Raw genomic sequence first — 18,905 nt, 5'->3', positions numbered from 1 at the left:
TTTATCTACTTGCACTTTAGGGGTGCTTTCGAACTGCTAGGTGGGCAGGAGCTGGGACCGCAGACAGGAGTTCACCCCACCGCGGGGATTCGAACCGCTGACCATGCGATCGGCAAGCCCTAGGCGCTGAGGATTTACCTACAGCGCCACCCACATTACAAAAATGCAGTTACATAAAAAGTTACATTAATGCAAAGTTACACAAACACATCTCAGCTCACCCACAAAAGCCTCACAATTAGAAGAGTTCCTGCAAACAGCGGGCATCACTCTAGTCTCTCACTCTAGACTTGTTTTTTATGGGCAGGCCCAAGGTGGATGCTACTTCCTCAGGTTGTCCACAGTTGTGCTGCCCACTCAGCTGAACTCTCCACACCCAGTTCCAGGTACAGTAGGTTTGTTGAGTTTCCCGGTGGATCCAAATGACAGGTAACGATCCCCTATCCGCTCCCAGTTCTTTCTTCACCCTCTGTCCTCTACTCTCCCCCCCCCCCCCCCGCACCTGCTTTTGGCATGTATAAGATGTTCAAAATATTTATTCCAGGAAGAAACAAATGCAGAGCTGGGTATTTTCTGTCACATCCACACCCTAATCCCTTTTTATTTTCTTTAATCACTGTTATTAAAAAGGGTGAGTTTAGCTGACTCATAGATCTGAACCAAGAGCTATACTGAACATTTACAAAGTCTTTGTGTCATAAAGACATTTGAAGATATTCTTCACCTTGTAGGATCAAGACTGTACTAATATTTTACAATTCCCTTTTAATGCTTTACATCTCAGTTCCATCCCCACTCTAAGGCTCCATTCAGATGGCACTTTGTTTCTTCTTCCCAACATTTCCTTCCTTGCTAATTTTTACATTTTATGTGCTCTTTCACACAGAAATTGTGGTTTTAGTTGCAGCTAATATTTGCTGGGTTATGGTCCATTATTTGCTGTTGCTGATTTCAGCGTGTACAGTATTTATTATTGAATTATTAAAAGCATTGATACCCCACTTTCTGTTTTTCTTTTTAAATATATACTCAAGTTGGTTTAGCACACTGGAAATAAAATTGATCAACCAGAAATAAATGTGCTAAAACTAAACCATTAAAATAGACAGGGACAGCAAATGAAAATTTAAAAAATGTCCAGGGAGTACAAAAACAACCCACACTCTATAGTCAAAATGCCTTACAAAATCAAACAGGTCCTCCTTAGATGGCAAAAAACTATACTTTACAAAATTAGTTGCATGTCTAGTTGCATAATTGCCATGATTTACATTCCTGAAACCATTTAACATTAATCAATCGTCACGGCTCCACAGATCCTCTTGAACTATGGTCCATTCTCTTTTCTTAATTGACTTTCCTATTTCTCAGTCAGCAAATCAAAACTTTTTTAAAAATTCTGGAAGTTGAGTGCCAATGGTAGTGTAATATTTTTCCTTTGTGGAAGAGAGCTTGGCTTATTAATGGATCATTGAGAATGTAAAGGCAGTGCTTTGCAAATTTGCTAAATGTATGGGTTTCATTCCTTCTTCTAAAACTAATGCAAAGTTGAATTTAACTAGCAGTGAGCCAACTCAGCTGAACCTTAATTCAGATACACCAGACTTTAATTCATTTCTGTTTCTTAAAAATTAAGCCCTATGGGATTGCTTGGATATCTAGTAGCCTAATCCATAGCACACTTACATCAAAGCACTTGGATTAAAAACTGATTTTCAGCCAGTTCACATGGCCATATATATGGTTTGCTAGGAACATGGTTTGATCTTTGCAGAGTTCTTTGTATGGTTGATGAAGCTGGCAGATTGATTCCCTGCATGTCCAGCTTACCAGCTTACATGTTTTGCCATTTGGCAGGACTGCTAAAGCGATCCTTAAATTTTGCAGTAGACAGGCAGGTAGGCAATGTTAAGTCTTACACTAGAAACCTGGTACATAATAATTCCTATCCCCTTTGAAAACTAAATTTCCTTCCAGAATTATGTTATGGTGAACTTTCGAATATGTTTTATGTTTTGCACACACAACTGAAAAATCATAGTGTGGAAGAGCCCCACACAGGTGCTCAGGTGAAGGTGAGAAAGAACCTATGTGCACATGCAGACTATGTGCATAGGCTTTGTCCGAGCAACTGCAGACCCTATTTGAGCATTCGTAATCACATGGACTACAGTTTGACAAGTTGAATGTGCATAGGCTCCTTCAGACCTTCACCAGAACATACATATGGGGCAGCAGGAGGAGCAACAACCACAGTCATGTTTCCTGCTCAACAAGCACTATCATTTGAATGGGTGGAAGGATCTACGAATGGATGGGGAACCTGTGGTCCTCCAAATGTTGTTAGACTCCAACTCCTATCAGATTTAGCCAGCATGGCCAATGGTCAACAGAGCAGTGGTCCAACAACACCCCGAGAGTCACAAGTTCCATATCTCTGTGCTAGAAAGAAAGGAAACATAATGCCTCATGAATGAAGAGCAGCCTTTAGCATGCCTTTTGAACCCATTATATAAACATAGGAATAAGCTCTTTTGTAGCTGGCAATACCAGGCTGATCCCTGCTTGTGGTTTCTTGATGAATGTTTTTTTAAAAAAATAAATGGCCTTACCGTCTGAGTCAGCATGGGTGTGTTAGATGGTTGGCTGCAACAGTGGTTCACAAGATCATTGGAAAACAGGCTCTTTAGAAAACAGCTACTGCCAAGAAGGTGCTGCAATGTTCTGGGTAATCTCTAAAAGAATGTGACCCCCAGCAATATGCTCTGACTGGAAAGAAGGATCCCTGCAGGGAGTTCCAGGTTTTGTGTGCTGAAGCTCAGATGATTAGAAAAGGTACCACCAAAGCCAAGAAGGTGCCAACATGGTTCACAAGCAGAGTCAAGGAGACTGTTAGAAGCAAGAAGGCTTCTTTCAGAAAACAAGTCTTATCCAAACAAAGAGAACAAAAAGGAACACAAACTTTGGCAAAGAAATGCAAGCAGGCAATAGCGAGCAAAAGGAAAAGAAAAGAAAGAATATGAGGAGCAAATTGCTAAAAAATGTTTAAGCCAACAATCATTTTTAAAAAATGCATTAGAAACAGGAAGCTGACTAAGGAAGCAGTTGGACCTTTGGATGACATGGGAGTGAAAAGTGTGCTAAAGCAGTAAAAGGAAGTTGCAGAGAAGCTGAATGAATTCTTTGTCCTCACTGCAGGAGATGTGCTTCAACTAACTTTCTCAGGAAGGGAACGCAAGGAAGTGAGGCAAATAGTTTGGAGAAGAGATGAAATTCTCCACCAGGGGTTGGGAACCGTTTCTGCCCAGCAGGCCAGATCTTTATCTCCGCGTTCCTGGCATGCCGAAACTCACAGGTGGACAGGGCTACTCACCTGTGGGTCACCTGATGTCATAGGGACATCATGCGATACTGTGCTTTGAAGCCCCAGTTGACAGCACTTCAAATCACAGTGCAGGGACGTCTGTGGGCAGAATTCCTGCACTGCAGGAGATTGGACTAGATGACCCTTAGGGTTTCTGCCAACTCTACAATTCTATGATTCTTGCACTACCCATGCTCTAGCTGTTGTCCAGTCTGCTTCTTTGTCTGGAGCTACCTAGAATACCAAATGGCAACATCAGCTCCACAATGATGAAAAGGCGCCCATGAGAAATCATGTTGATAGCCCAATGAATTTTGCCATTTCATAGTGAAAGTAGGGTGAAAGGGTAGCCTGTTCACTGGCAAATCCCCAAAGCATTCAGAAATTCATTGGTTTCCATATTCTCACATTTTACATTTGTATAACAATACGTTGACCATTACAAGCATTCATAATATCTCAAGAATCCATAGCAATGTACTGTTGCCCTAGTAGATCCCAACAGCAATTGTTATGATAGAAATTAAGATAAAAATTGGTAATTTACAGAAGATACTTGGTGGCTCTTGAAATGCACCAGTGAATTGAATAAATGAATGAGCCACATTTTCAACATTTACCCCAGCTCAATGAAAAAATTGCCATCTACCCTAAGGTGATAGCTCTTTGTTGGGGCAAATTGCTTGGCATTGAGGTTCACTGTTAAATAATCAGAGATATTTATGTCACAAGGTTTGTTTTGGGAAAGTACAAACTAGCTATGGTGAATCTTATCCTTTAATACTAAATGATGGAAATGAGGACAGAACTTGGTAATTTACTGGCAACGCTCAGTTGACCTTGAGATTTTCTGTAAATGTCAGAGTTTTCTAACATTTCCCACTGATCTCCTAAAAGCTTGTTGATAAAGGTCAGCACTAAACAAGTTCTATTTACCATCACATTTACATTGACTTCATTAAGACAGTTATTAAATTTGCAATTCTGTCACTCAAGCTTAAATTTATCAACCAAAACTGGTCATCTTCTCCTACTCCCAAGTTTCACCCGACAAGCACTCAGAACTGTGGTAAAAGCCAGAAGGTAGGAAATGTAATTAATTTGGTGACTAGAACTCAAGGCCCAGCTTTGGATGCTAAGTGGATGACACTTAGCAAGAGACTCAGTCCCAGTTTTATTTCCCTCCCTCTAAGCAAGAGGGATAATAACGGTAAGCTATTTTCAGACGATCAGTGTGAGCTAAATGAATGCATCTGGCAGCAGGGAGCAGGGCTGTAGCGGCAGGTCCCACACCCGACTCTATGTGCATTCATCAGACTGTGAAAACAGATACAAGGCATGTGGAAACTTAAAAGCACAGGCTCTGTATTTGCAACCTGGACCTACAAAAAGCCCCGAAAGAGTACCCTAGATTGATTATCTGAAAAAGATATAATCTTGGAGAAATCAGAACAACAGTTATAGGAACTGTGATTACTGAGAATTAATGCACCCAGTAGATCCTTCTATAATCCAGGCTTCGTTTTAAAACCCTCGGATATCCATTCAGTATATCCTCTTACAGCCTCAAGTCAGTTTAACCTTGTAACTCAGTGTAAAGTGCACTCCCAAAGTTATGTACTGCTGATACTAGCAGCAATCCAATTTGGACTTTTTTTTTTTGTAGTTTACCCCTCTTCACTAGCTTGAAATGGCCCTTCTCCACTTTCATCCAAAGGTCTTTTACCTCTTCTCTGGATATAGTCCTGTGCAGCTTGCTAAACTTCCAAACAAATTAGCACACAGGCCACTGATGGATATATGAGTTTTAAACTAGGGACATAAGTGTGTGGAAAAGCCTGATAGCTTGGAGGCAATGCTCTTTGAAGGCTCAGGGGACATTCAAGCTTTGGAGACATTTTCAGAATATCTGCCCCATTGAACCATGAGCCACGGAGGAAGGTGTTTGAGATGAAGATGTGAACGTCTAAAGCAGGAACTATTTCAGCTGGAAATTTCTACATGGCACAGCTTTAAAGGAAGGTTTCAAAAAGTGAGCTTAAAAGACTAAGTGGAAACATGTGATCTCATCCCTTAATTTAGCAGTGTGGTGTAAGAAGCTCTGTTTGTGTACCACAAACTTGGCATGAACCCCCACCTACCCCCAGCCACTTCTAAAAGCTGGCCTCTTTCCTTCGTTATAGTACTTTTTAAAATAACGGTTTCCATCTCCTTAATTCTTTGATGACATCATTTTATCTACAAACTAAAGTGTGAAAAGTGTACATTGTGGTTGAAATAAATGGCAATTCTCCCTTTTACTTTCATACAGGGTGGCGTCCTTTTGCTACCCCCTTTCTTGTGGATTAGATCCCATTCTCTACATGCTGTCCTAAAGCCTACATACACAAACAGAAAGAAAATATATATAAATGTCCTTCACAATGGGACATAATTCCAGAAGACATTGGCTATGTACACATTAGCAGCTTAAAATGCAGTGAGGTCATTCTCCTCTCTGCCCCATTCCATTTTTAAATTGCTGTTCATACTAGACAGACATTGAAGAGGTCTTCATCCAATGAGCTTTACCTGTTTGGTTTCCCCATGCCTGCGACCCCACTAAATTCCTATTTAATGAAGCGGTCATCTGAGCATGCACAAAGGTTTTCCAAAATGTTCACACCTCAGCTCAACTCTCACACCTCAACTTAAGCTCACAAGTCAGACAGAAGCTGATTTGAGGGCAATCACATCAAACCTCTGTATTTCTCGAGAAATTTCAGGATACATATGGGTTGTGGCCAACGTCATGTGTACTCTGTTTCAAACACCAGCAGTGGGAGTGCACTGGAGCTGGAGTAAATGGCAATGTACACACAGCCATTGCAGGGATCAGCCAAAGTGTGAGCTTTTTGGAAAGTCTGGCATTCCTCTGCTTTCTCTAAATGATGTGTGGTTTGTTTTTGTTTATTGATATTTTTTAAAAGTGACTGTAATATATCAAGCCTTTCAGAATGCTTTCCATTTACCATAAGTAGTCCTCTTTGCTGTGTGTGGAAACTTAGGTTCGTACAGACATCAGCTTCTTCCACAACTGAGTTTGCACTAAAATGCTGTTAACTGTATCTGGATGAATATTCCATCTGTTCACAGTTGTTAACAATTAGAATCCCAAATTAGTCCATAACCATGCACAGAAAAGGTGATTAAAAACCTACCCTTCCCCAGCCTTACTCCAAATATGACAAGGTCGTTATATAGCAGCAACAACAACTTATTTGTATCCCGCCCATCTGACGGGGTTGCCTCAGCCATTCTGGTTATTAATGGTTATTAAACAGCAGCTAAGCTGGTTATGTTTTTGATGTGTGGTTTTTCATTTAAAACTTTTGGAATGTAGTTTTCACTATGTGATTGTTGATAGGGTAAGACAATTAATGTCCCAATCCTACTGACCACATGATATACTAGGTCTTGTCCAGGCTGCAGCTTGGATTATTTTTCTCGTATCATTTTTCTTCCATCACAGAACCCAAGGCAATAAGCATATGGTTCCCAGGTCTGTTTCCCTTCAGCAAGGGTCTCATTTCCCTTCATTCCATACCTATGTCTGGGTTCAATGCTGTGGTGCCAAGCTGCTTGAATGGCACTGGGGGGATGCGGCAACTGACTGAAAAAGATGTAAATCACCGCGGGGGTTTTGTTTTAAAGACACTCTTTCAGACCACCAGTCACATGGCCTGCTAAGAAAGGATCAACCTGGATAGCTCAGTTGGTTAGACTGCATAGTGCTGAAAATGCCAAGGTTGCAGGTTCAATCCCCGTATGGGACAGCTGCATATTCCTGCATTGCAGGGGGTTGGTCTAGATCAGGATTTCCCAAACTTGGGACCCCAGCTGTTTTTTGGACTATAATTCCCATCATCTCTGACTGCTGGTCCTGCTAGCTAGGGATGTTGTGAGTTGCAGTTCAGAAACAGCCAAGTGTGGGAAACCCTGCTCTAGTCTTGGTGATCCTCAGGGTCCCTTCCAGCTCTACAGTTCTATGATTCAGTTCAGGGCAGCGGGGCCAAAGTGCAGTGCAGCCAAAGCAGCACATCTGACACCTGGAAGGGGCCACCTGTGGAAACCACTTAGAGGTCGTGCAGCAGCAGCACCTCTGGTGGAGCAAACGCACTGCAACACAACATGTTGTCTCTGCCACCTGGACTAGAGGGGTGCAGAACCAGGCTGTGTCCTGGCACCGCCATGCTGAGGCTTACAGGTTCTTGCCATTGACAGGCTCCCACTGGTAGCACCTGTGACTTCAGAATAAGGAAGATGTCTCTGTTCATGCTCGTAGTGGTACAAGCTCAGTGGCAAGCACAAGTCCCAGAAGTCAAGATTCCAAGGCGCATGAGCAAGGCAAGAGGTCCATAAGCAAATGGAAGCTACGAAGATGTCCCAACAAGTGGCATTCCCCTCCTGCCAAGTTTTCAAAGATAAGGCAGGGCAAACTCTGCCATAAGACTTGTCTGCTCTGTCTGATCTTATTGTGCCTGGTGGGGATGGAGAGAACTGGAAAATCTACTTCCCTCTCTCTGGCCTCTAGAGCCAAAAGTGGAGGACCAACAGGTTGACTCTGTTACCTGTTGCAGAACCAGGCTGTGTCCTGGCACCGCCCTGCTGAGGCTTACAGGTGTTGGATGTGCTGCCTGTTATCTACCTGGTACCTGAGAAACCCTCCGCCTGGCAGGGCGCGCCTCGCTCCCCTGCTTCCCTCCCGCGTCCACGAGGCACGTGCCACCTGTCTTCCCCGCTCCGCCTCTCAGCAGCAGGACTCTGAAGAGGAGCACGTGTCAAAGGCTTCTCCTGTTGAACTTCTGCCTGTGTGACGAGGGAGGAGGGGGCTCCTCGTTGCCCAGCCGCGAGCTTCTGCCCCCTCGCTCTTTCCCCTCAGGACCTTCGCTTCGCCGGCTCTCCTCAGGGCTCCTCACCCAGGTCGCGCTCTCTTCCTCCTCCTCCTCCTCCCGCGCTTTCCTCAGCCCTCGAGGCCCGCTGACTCCGCGGGGGCGGGGTGACGCCGGGCACCCGCCCCGTCCAATGAGCAGGCGCGGCGCCTGGCGGAGGCGCCAGGAGGCTGCCTCGGCCAGCTCAGTCCCTACAGCTTAGCGGTCGGCTGAGGTGCGCGCCTGGCGCGGGTTCAGCGGGCGACGAGGATGCGCCGCTGGCCGCTGCTGCTGCTGCTCTTGTGGGGGCTGCCCGCCGTGCCCGGGCGCCACTACCCGCACAGCGCCGTGCTGGACGGGGCGTCCCGCTACCGGCTCTCGTGGGCTGCGCAGGGCAGCTCCATCGCCTTCCGCCTGGAGGTGCGCGCGGCGGGCTACGTGGGCTTCGGCTTCTCCCCCACGGGAGGCATGGCTTCGGCGGACATCGTGCTGGGCGGGTTGGACGCGGGGAAGCCCTACCTGCAGGTGAGGCGGACGGGCGCCTTGGACAGCGCTGGGGGGGGGGGGGCAGAGTACGATCTGATATGGGGCGGGGGTCTGGCTCACAAGTGCATTGGGGGAGAGGGAAGGAGAAGAAGGGCTGGCTCCCCCTTCCAGGACCAGGGATCCAAGCTCCTTAGGGGTCCAGGCTCCAGCTGCTCAGTGGAATGGGCAGCCGTGCACTCTGTGCATGCTCAGAGCACGAGGGTCTATTATAAAGCTGCTGGTGCAGTGAAAGGCAACGGGACAGCCACCAAATCGCGACCGTTTGGGGCAAGGGGCAAAATGGGATCTCATGCTTGCTTCTCCTGAATAGTCATTACTGTCATGCCATTACTACTTCTATTATCATTTTCGATTTATATACAGTACCGTCCTTCATCAAAAGATCTCGGGGCGGTTCACAAAAAACAAACCTGGTACCAAGGGATAGGTTTCGAAAAACCTCCTTACGCGTTTTCCGTGAACTTGCTGGGTTGTAAAAAGAATTAATATGAGGAAACATTCAAACATGTATTGGAGTTATTCTGGCGTGTGTGGGGCGTGTGTTTTTATGGGGAGGGTGTGTGCCAGCAATCCTATGCGAGACAGAGAGTAGTAGAAGACTTAAAAGCGTTTTTAAAAATGTGACCTATTTTATGAATAGCCTTATCTCCCAGGTTAGAAGCCTAGTGCTGAAGTTGGTTCTGAGTTCGGCAGGTTTGAGGGTTGATCCCTGGGCAAGACTTGGGTCCATCTAAGACCCTTCTAAGGTGAGCAGATGAGTGACCAGATGGGTAGCATGCTCATTGGAGGAAAAGGCAATGGCATACAAGTAATTTTCTGCCTCTCATCTGTCTGTTTTTCACCTGGCATTGACAGAGCACTCATAGTATGTAAATCTGTGTTCAGTTGAGTTTAAAGGTGAGAGTGCTTAGGATTGCAGCCCTAAGTTTTAGCATTATTAATGATGACAAGCCCCAATGTTCACGTGACTGTGTTCACACTTCATGTGCACAGATTCAGGAATTAATATTATTAGTAATAGAACATTGAATATTTGTCCCCTTGTAGGGATGGGCGAATCTGGAGATTTTTGTTTCTCCTCAGTTTCTCATTTTTTCACTCTCTTCAGTTCATCAGATTTCTACATCAGTTTGCAATTTCATAAAAGAACAAACCTTGACAAGCAGGACTTCTGCAAAGGGAGGTTTTGTGTCACACACCTTTTAATAATAATAATAATAATAATAATAATAATAATAATAATAATAATAATAATTTATTATTTATACCCCGCCCATCTGGCTGGGCTTCCCCAGCCACTCTGGGCGGCTTCCAAAAGAATATTAAAATACTATGATACATCAAACATTAAAAGCTTCCCTAAACAGGGCTGCCTTCAGATGTCTTCTAAAAGTCTGGTAGTTGTTGTTCTCTTTGACATCTGGTGGGAGGGCGTTCCACAGGGAGGGCACCACTACTGAGAAGGCCCTCTGCCTGGTTCCCTGTAACTTGGCTTTTCGCAGTGAGGGAACCGCCAGAAGGCCCTCGGTGCTGGACCTCAGTGTCCGGGTAGAACGATGGGGGTGGAGACGCTCCTTCAGGTATACTGGACCGAGGCCATTTTGGAATTCCTTTAGTGTGTCCACAAGTATTCAGTTGGGGGAGATCTGGTTGACATTATATACTTAGACTTCCAAAATGCTTTTGATAAAGTTCCTCACAAAAGGCTCATGAGTCAACGTAGCAGCCAGCCACATGACAAAACATCGTAGGAACACAGGAAACTGCTTTATATCATCTAGCACAGATTAGTGACAATATAAAGGTTTGATTACCACAAAGTAGGCATTTATCTTTTTCCTTTAGTTATACTTATTTCCTTATGTTTATATAAGCAAACAGAAGTGAATTATTATGTTTGCACCATATTGGTGCACACAATATGGTGCTTTACATGGCTTTATTTATTTATTTTTTAAAAAAGGCCCTGCTCTCAAGAAACTTGCAATTCATATGCTCCATTAGATAAAACTGTTTTGCTTCCATCAAGGAAGATATAGATCAACATCTAGCTGATCGATCTGTGAAAGCTCATAGTGGAAGATCTGAACAGTCGAACTGAAGTGTTTTTACATAGTATTTATAAGAAAAACACACATATATACACAAACAAGCCAGAGCTTTCTTTTTTCACAGACTTAAAAAAATTTAAAATGCCCCACCAGGAATTGATTTCCCACATCCCCACCCAAAAAAGAAAATATTTGCCAAGTACTAGAGATCAGGAAAACTTTTAAATAAAAAACATAAATAATTATCTCTCTCTGTGCCGCTTGATGTTACCTGGGGCTTTTGCTTCAGTATCTGGTATGATGAAACAGAACTTGAAAGATGCTTCTACTAACTCCTTGTAAATAGATCAATCAGGTTGAAGGGTGCAATTATATTATGGAGACAAAAAAGAACTTTACAAAGGGTCCACACATTCTTTCAAAAACTGTGGTTGAGTGGAGAGGGAGCCTGGAATGATGCATTAGTGGCCGAGCATTCCAGGAGCTCAGAGATTAGAGTGGGAACCCAGCTCTAACTATTTGGAAAGTGCAATACTTGTGTCTAAATAAGAGTGGTCTCTCAAGCATGCTTAATAGCTGTTCTATGAGGGGTGGGAAAAGAGTGAGAGTTGAGCTAAGGTGGCGGGGGGGGGGGGGAGAGAAAGAGAAAGGGAGAGAGCACTCACTACAGACACATTTGCAGGCCAATGGTAGCAAAGTAGCTGCAGACGGGTGGAGCTATTATTATGAATACATTTAAGCATGGAAAAAGCACATGTACCTCAGTGCAGTGAAGCAAAGATACTTGACTGGTGCTGCCTCAGAGAAATTGCTCAGTCTGTCTGCGCTTGTAGTTATAGTGCCACTGCAATATTGCCAAAGTGAGTTTCTCGGCAGATTACTTGCCATGAGAGTGCTCAAGGCAGCTCTAATTTTTGCATCTAGCTTTTTGAAAGACCCTCTCTTTTTTGCTCATGAATTGACACAGCTTGCATTTTCTTGTCTCCTCCGTGGTCTCCACCCCCTTCTGGAATTGTGCATCCCCACCCGCAGCCTGCAGTAGCTGTAAGATCCATTCTTGCAGAGGGTAATCCTTCTTTATGAATGCTTGTTTTGTGCAAGTTCTACAGAACGTTGCATTGCAAACCCTTCTGTTGAATTCTTGCACAAAAATAGCCCTTACTTGAGGCATAAATCCTTTTGTGAATAGCTCTTCATTAATACGCTGTGTTCATTATAACCCTTGCTTGTTAGCTGACACCCATAACGAAGAATATTTGTTTTATCAAATACAATCAATTTTGAGATGTTACAGAGGAACAATCAGAATAGATTTTGAAAAGCGAGAAAATGGTGAACGGAACCATATTCTTCTTTTAAATGCACTCATGCCAACATAAACAAAGAAATGCTAAGAAAACAAATAGAAAAGCAGTAAGGGGAGATATGTCAGTGTGACACACACTTTATATGTCAGCTGGTGTTTGGCTGGAGGCATTTCAGTACGAAGCCTCCCTGTATTGATTTAACTATGGGGTGAGTTTGTAGTGTAAGAGCATTCACACTTGAGAAACCAGAACAAAACATAGTAGTTGGCATCTTGCTCCATATTTACTGGCCTTCCACACAGCAGACCTGCTTCTTCTAAACATGTGTTCAAATCTGCATTAATTCAACAACCATTTTGAAGAAGTGTTGAGTACAGATAGAGGTTTTCCACACGGCTGGAACAAATTGTGAAGAAAGGACACAATTTCTGAAGTTGTATTCTTTTACCATGAGGTGTAGAAACAAGTGTTATTTTTAAGATAAAACCCCTCACAGACACCCCCCTCTTCTCAGCTTTTCCACAGATATACAAAATACCTATAGCCCTGGTTGGCACCCTCTGCTATAATTAACCAAGCCCTGCTGGGGAAACCCAGCCAGAGGGGCAGGGTGTGGTCTCTGTTGTGTTAGGTTGTAAACCTGCATAATTCCCCAAAGCCAGGTTAAATGATAATAAATGACTTGTCAGCCTGCCAGTTCTAAATGGTTCCCCACCTAAAAATGCCTGAAGCAATTCTTTTTTGGTTCTTTATTACATTTGAATCCTTCCAGTGAATCTCAGGCTGACATTTTACCCTCACAACATATCCATGTAGGTTAAGCTGAGAGCTTAACTTGTGCCAAATGTGAATGTGGACCTGGCACACTAGTCACTGTACTAGTCTGACTTGAGTGGTACAGAATGAACACTCTCATCCATAATTTGCATTCACGTGGAACAAAATTAACACCCCACAAGCATAATGCCCCATATGCCCTGGTAGAATTGCATAATCAGGCTATCAAATAATCTTGTGACCCTTTGTGTTGGAGTGCCCCAGTGTAGTTGAACATATTATTCTCACTTCCTTTACTAATGGAAGGAGGCAACATATATTGCAGGTTGTCAAGTATTTGGAGGGTATCTTCTCCATAAAAACACCTGTTCAAGGATAGAATGACAGCTGTGATTCCCCCCCCCCCAAGGTTCCTTGTGCAGCTCTGCTTACATTCTTCAAGGATAAAACAGGGCTTATTTACATATTTTTACTACATCCATAAGAAAGTACTCTCCTTGCCATTTTGTATAGCACTAATCAGAAACCATATCAACTGCAAATCCCTTTTGAGAGAGCGAGAGCAGGGTCAACAGCATGTGAGGAGCAATTCATCATCAATGCCTTCATCTGTAGGAAATTATATACCTCATCTTTTATGATCCGTAAAATCAACTTACCATGTGTTGCTTCAATTTCTAAATTACTTCCAGTGCATGAAAGACATCTAATTGTTTGACTACACCCACAAGCCAATAATTGCTTACGGTAGTTTTCTTTTTTTAAAAAAGTGCTGATTTTAGGCAGTATCATTACTTCCAAACATCCTAAACTTTGGCATTATATAGTCTGCATCCAGGATGAACAGCACATTACATGTGGTCAGCAGGGATCTAAAGCTCTCTTTACACAATACTTTGACCTGACATGGTTCTTGCCATTGACAGGCTCTCACTGGTAGCACCTGTGACTTCAGAATAAGGAAGATGTCTCTGTTCATGCTCATAGTGGTACAAGCTCAGTGGCAAGCACAAGTCCCAGAAGTCAAGATTCCAAGGTGCATGAGCAAGGCAAGAGGAATCTATGAAGCAAATGGAATCTATGAAGATGTCCCAACAAGTGACATTCCCCTCCTGCCAAGTTTTCAAAGATAAGGCAGGGCAAACTCTGCCATAAGGCTGTCTTGTCCTGTGTGTCTGCCACAGGTACACATGTCTGCTCTGTCTGGGGGGTGCATGTGATCTTACCTACAAAGGTGGTGCCTGGTCCACAATTGGGGGGATGGAAAGAACTGGCAAATCTACTTCCCCCTCTCTGGCTTCTAGAGCCAAAAGGGGAGGACCTCCTTCCTCCATCTCCGGGTGCCAACCTTCCAGCCCCCACCCCCACCCCACCCATCTTCCTATCCTTCCTGGGGTTGCCAAGCCACATCCTGATGGAGTCAAGGAGTCATTATCATAGTTCTTCACATATGTCTTTGCCAATGAGGTTAGGGCAGACTACAGTTATATACAGTGCTGGGGGTTGCCACTGTGATTCAGAGCCACGCAGTGCCACATCATAGGCAGAGAATAACTCCTTACACAAAGCTGCTCTGATGATCATGATAATAGAGTAATTCAAGGTAACAAGTAAACTCAGAATATTTTGCCTCATAGCAGGTACGGGAGGCAGGTGAGTGAACTGACTGAATGTCAGTATCTTTGTTGATCTGTTACATGATTTATCGTTTGCGGACAGGAACTGTTTGTCCACTAATATATACTGGTTTTCTTGGAGATGCACACCTTGGGTTATCCACCCAAATTGTTTGTGTTTAGTTTCTGTTTATTTATTTGGTCTGTTGTCTGCCCCACCCCTTTTCTTTTACATGTATCTCTAATAAAATTCTTTTTTAAGAAGAAAGAAAGAAAGAAAGAAAGAAAGAAAGAAAGAAAGAAAGAAAGAACTGCTGGAAAAATGCGTCCGAAACCATAGTAGCTACAGCTTACTCAACACCTCATTTTGGAGTGTGGTCCTGGCCAACTCACTCTGAGCAAAATAGGAAACAAATGCACAAATGCCCCCACAAGCTAAGAAGAGAAAATTAGATGACATTACTGTCCTGGTCTCTAAGTCTATGGAAGGTTTTTGTGAATTAGCATCAGAGAATTTTAAGTCAGTCACAGGACTTATGGTGACCTAGAGAGGAGTCAGAAAGCCAGCTGCACATTATGACAAAGAATTCAGAGGTGAAGAGGTTAATGACACTATAATGCAGCTTATGCATTATATCATATGTCTGCTAACATTGAGAAGTAGGATAATCTTTCCTCAGAAAAACCTTAAAATATTCCTGTGGGTTGGCACATAGAAAGTGTACAACAATATCATATTCCTATTTAATATTTCTCTGCCTGCCTGCCTGCCTGCCTGCCTGCCTGCCTCTCTCTCTCTCTCACGCACACACACACACACACACAATAACTTGGTTATGAATAACTTCCTTCCATATGTAGACTAGGAAGTAGGTTCCAATCCAAGGAAATGGAAAGAACTAACAACATAGGTTTAGGATTAGGCTATTAGATTGTTCATTAATGCAGACACTTTATTCCTAAATTTTAAAACATGAAACAGAAGAGGGCTTTGAAATAGATACACCTTAACAACAAACTTTTAAAAGTTAGTTTATACATTCTACGAAAGCAAAGCAAAACCGTAATGGATACACTTTTAACCCACAAGTGCAATGCAAAGAAGTATCATCTGTATAATATGTTTCTTTTAATGTAACTATTTTGATTGCAATGTGTTCGTGGTGACAATGTTGGGAAATTTGCTTTGTTTTCTTTTTCTGCTCTTTCCTTCCCTCTTTTGTAAGGTGCTCAGATGAAAATATATGCATACAGTTATAAAATAAATTTTGGTGGCTAAATTCTGATGTTTTCCTGTTTGCTAATATAATATACTTTCTTAGAAAATTACAACTTACCGTATCCTTTTACACTTCTTTCCCAGAAAACTCAAAAGGTTGTTGAGTTCAGATTATTTAAAGCAAAACAAAAAAAAGTAACAGCAGGATAATGTTCTGGTTTGTTTCTTCAACAGGATTATTTTACAAATGCAGACAGAACATTGAAAAAGGACTCACAGCAGGACTACCATCTGGAGTATGCCATGGAAAATAGTACCCATACGATACTAGCTTTCAGCCGGCAACTTCACACGTGTGACCCCAACGACAAGAGTATAACAGTAAGTAGTTGACGATCAATCTAACTCAGAGAGAGGGGAGTAAGACTTAAATCATGAATGAAGAGATAAAACAGTCTGCCAAAAAAAAAATCAAGCTGTTTGTGAGCTTCACATTCTTGGATCAATTAACCATTATGCTATGCTAGGGTTGCCATATTTCAAAATGTGAAAATCCGGGCAGAAAAGTTGTTGAGCTTTCTTTTTCTCAGTGAAAAGCTCTATGTCTAATAGGAGTTTGTTTAATTACAGATTCTGGTGGCAGCACCTGAATAATTAACTCATCAGAATACAGTGGTACCTCGGGTTACAAACACCTCAGGTTACAAACACTTTGGGTTATAGATTCTGCTAACCCAGAAGTAGTACCTCGGGTAAAGAACTTTACCTCAGGATGAGAACAGAAATCATGCACCAGCGGCCCGGACGCAGTGGGAGGCCCCATTAGCTAAAGTGGTACCTCAGGTTAAGAATGGTTTCATCTTAAGAACGGACCTTCGGAATGGTTTAAGTACGTAACCAGGGGTACCACTGTATATCTCAATTCCAGTTTCAGGAGGCATTGCCTGAAGTACAGAACACTTTAGGATAGGTGAAACGAATGTTCTTGGATTTTTAAAATTTAAAATATTGATAGACTGCTTTTTTGATCATATATAGGCTGTATAAAAAGCAGACAAAACTATTTTTAACAGCAAATTTAAACAAAACAAAATGAAGTGCAGAGGGATAGAACTACAAAAAGAATAAAATGCAGCTATCAAATCCTTACTAAATAATCTTTCTGGACTATCCCTCACCAACCCTAGCCAGGTGGCGGGGACTGATGAGAGTTGTACTCTAAAATATATGAAGGGTATCATTGGGAAAGGCTGTTATAGATGGGCAGATTCATCTGGTAAGCCGCCATGATCAGCTGAGACATCTTCTTGCATACTTAATCAGTAAAGTTTTTCTTTTTCCTTTCTAGGAAAGCACAGTGAGGGTGATATGGGCATACCATGACAAAGACTTTAGAGAAGGAGTTCAAAATTACCATGGTTCAAATCGAGGGACAAAGAGTCTTCGTTTATTGAACCCAGAGAAGACTGCTATTATCGCTCCTTCATTGCCGTATTTTGACTTGACAAACCAAGGCGTAAGTTTCTTTGGGTTTTGTTTTTATTAAGTATCAGGGTAAGATGGGTGGAACTGTTAGCTACCTGTACAAGGAGCAGAAATCAGATATTTTTATATTATATTTGCCTTTCCTTTTCCTTTTCTTAAGACAGGTGCCTATACCAGACAAAGATACAACATATTGGTGCCAAATGTTTAAGATACCTACACTACATGAAAAGCATCATGTAATACAGGTATGCCATCAAGATACATATATGTATGCATTTACAAGATAGCACTTCTTGCTAAGGCTTTCTTTTCTGTACACACATTTTAAAAACAGTGAAGATCCTTGAAATATAGGATCATATTTTCAGCATCTAAAAATCTGAACTGCTGCATTAACTTTAGTTCTGTTTTATGTCCTGCCATGGTTATGTTGATTTATTGTAGAGAAGTTTAAGAAAAAAGGGGCTTTGGTTGGTCATCCATGCATGTGTGTGCGGGGGGAGAGAATTACTATCAACCCCTAAATGGCTTTCCCTAATTTGGATAGAAACATGATTATTTGAAAATTCCCTTGAAATGGGATTTGATTTGGAGTACTGAAATGTATTTTTAATGTATTTTAAATCTTTGTTGGAAGCTACCCGGAGTGGCTGGGAAAACCCAGCGAGATGGGCGGGGTATAAATAATAAATGATGATGATGATGATGAAACAGCTCCCCCTGCCACCTCCCAAATAAAAGCCATTTTGGTTAAGTTTAAGAAATACTGTTTTTGAACATCAGCTGTTTTATTGCTGCTGGATATGCTTGTGCTTCTTCAGTCGATACGATGGAATTCCAAGACTTGCTGTTCTGGTTCATTAATGTTCAGGATCTCATGTGCCAACATTTATGACTGTTTAGCATGATACAAACATGCTGAGGCAAATGTATAGGATCTAGGCAGGTAGTTTGGTATATAGTAAGTCTGCAACGTACACACATTTTACTTGGGTGCATTCAGGTTTATGTGCTTGGCAAAACAATTTTACATACGGTAATTAAAAAGGGTGTTGAAAGGAGGCAGGCATCCAGGGGAAAAGACTTTGGCAATCCCACCTGCCATGGAACCCAATGTGTTTTGACTATACGCGGTTTTGGCTTTAGGCATGATTCCCAGAACATAACCCCCATGTAAATTGCGGGCTTACTGTAATCTCTGAATCACATTGTGCAAAGATGGCTTTATGTAACTCCACAGTTTTTGTGAGGAGTGGTGGGTTTACCAAAGAAGTTATAAGATTACAGAAGGACTTGCTTCTTATTCTGAACTTCTTAATCTGCTACTTTTATCTTGAAAGTAAATGCCTATCCAGCTAAATATGTTACATAAATCAAACCACCTCTAAGTGGTTTCCACAGGTGGCCCCTTCCAGGTGTCAGATGTGCTGCTTTGGCTGCACTGCACTTTGGCCCCGCTGCCCTGAACTGAATCATAGAACTGTAGAGCTGGAAGGGACCCTGAGGATCACCAAGACTAGAGCAGGGTTTCCCACACTTGGCTGTTTCTGAACTGCAACTCACAACATCCCTAGCTAGCAGGACCAGCAGTCAGAGATGATGGGAATTATAGTCCAAAAAACAGCTG

General features: G+C 42.6%; 1 protein-coding gene across 1 annotated transcript; it reads left to right on the top strand.

Moving 5' to 3' along the window:
• Positions 1-8,495: 8,495 nt before the first annotated feature.
• On the top strand, positions 8,496-17,722 carry LOC310703037 (DBH-like monooxygenase protein 1). The gene is made up of 4 exons (XM_083495004.1): positions 8,496-8,799; positions 16,025-16,171; positions 17,139-17,306; positions 17,440-17,722. Exons 1-4 carry the CDS (start codon positions 8,545-8,547, stop codon positions 17,563-17,565), a joined length of 696 nt encoding a protein of 231 aa, XP_083351130.1. The 5' UTR covers positions 8,496-8,544; the 3' UTR covers positions 17,566-17,722.
• Positions 17,723-18,905: the final 1,183 nt, after the last annotated feature.

The sequence above is a fragment of the Podarcis liolepis genome (assembly GCF_965112155.1).
Source record: "Podarcis liolepis genome assembly, chromosome: 3".
In the NCBI taxonomy this organism is placed as follows: domain Eukaryota; kingdom Metazoa; phylum Chordata; class Lepidosauria; order Squamata; family Lacertidae; genus Podarcis; species Podarcis liolepis.
Note: the sequence above shows the minus strand (reverse complement) of the source record. Positions and strands in the feature narration are given on the sequence as shown.

What these genes read in the sequence shown, in the direction of transcription:
- LOC310703037 (XM_083495004.1), top strand. Translation starts at nt 8,545, where the DNA reads ATGCGCCGCTGGCCGCTGCTGCTGCTGCTCTTGTGGGGGCTGCCCGCC. An exon ending in CGGGGAAGCCCTACCTGCAG is followed by an intron (nt 8,800 to 16,024) that starts GTGAGGCGGACG and finishes TTTCTTCAACAG; the next exon opens with GATTATTTTACAAATGCAGA. An exon ending in CCAACGACAAGAGTATAACA is followed by an intron (nt 16,172 to 17,138) that starts GTAAGTAGTTGA and finishes TTTCCTTTCTAG; the next exon opens with GAAAGCACAGTGAGGGTGAT.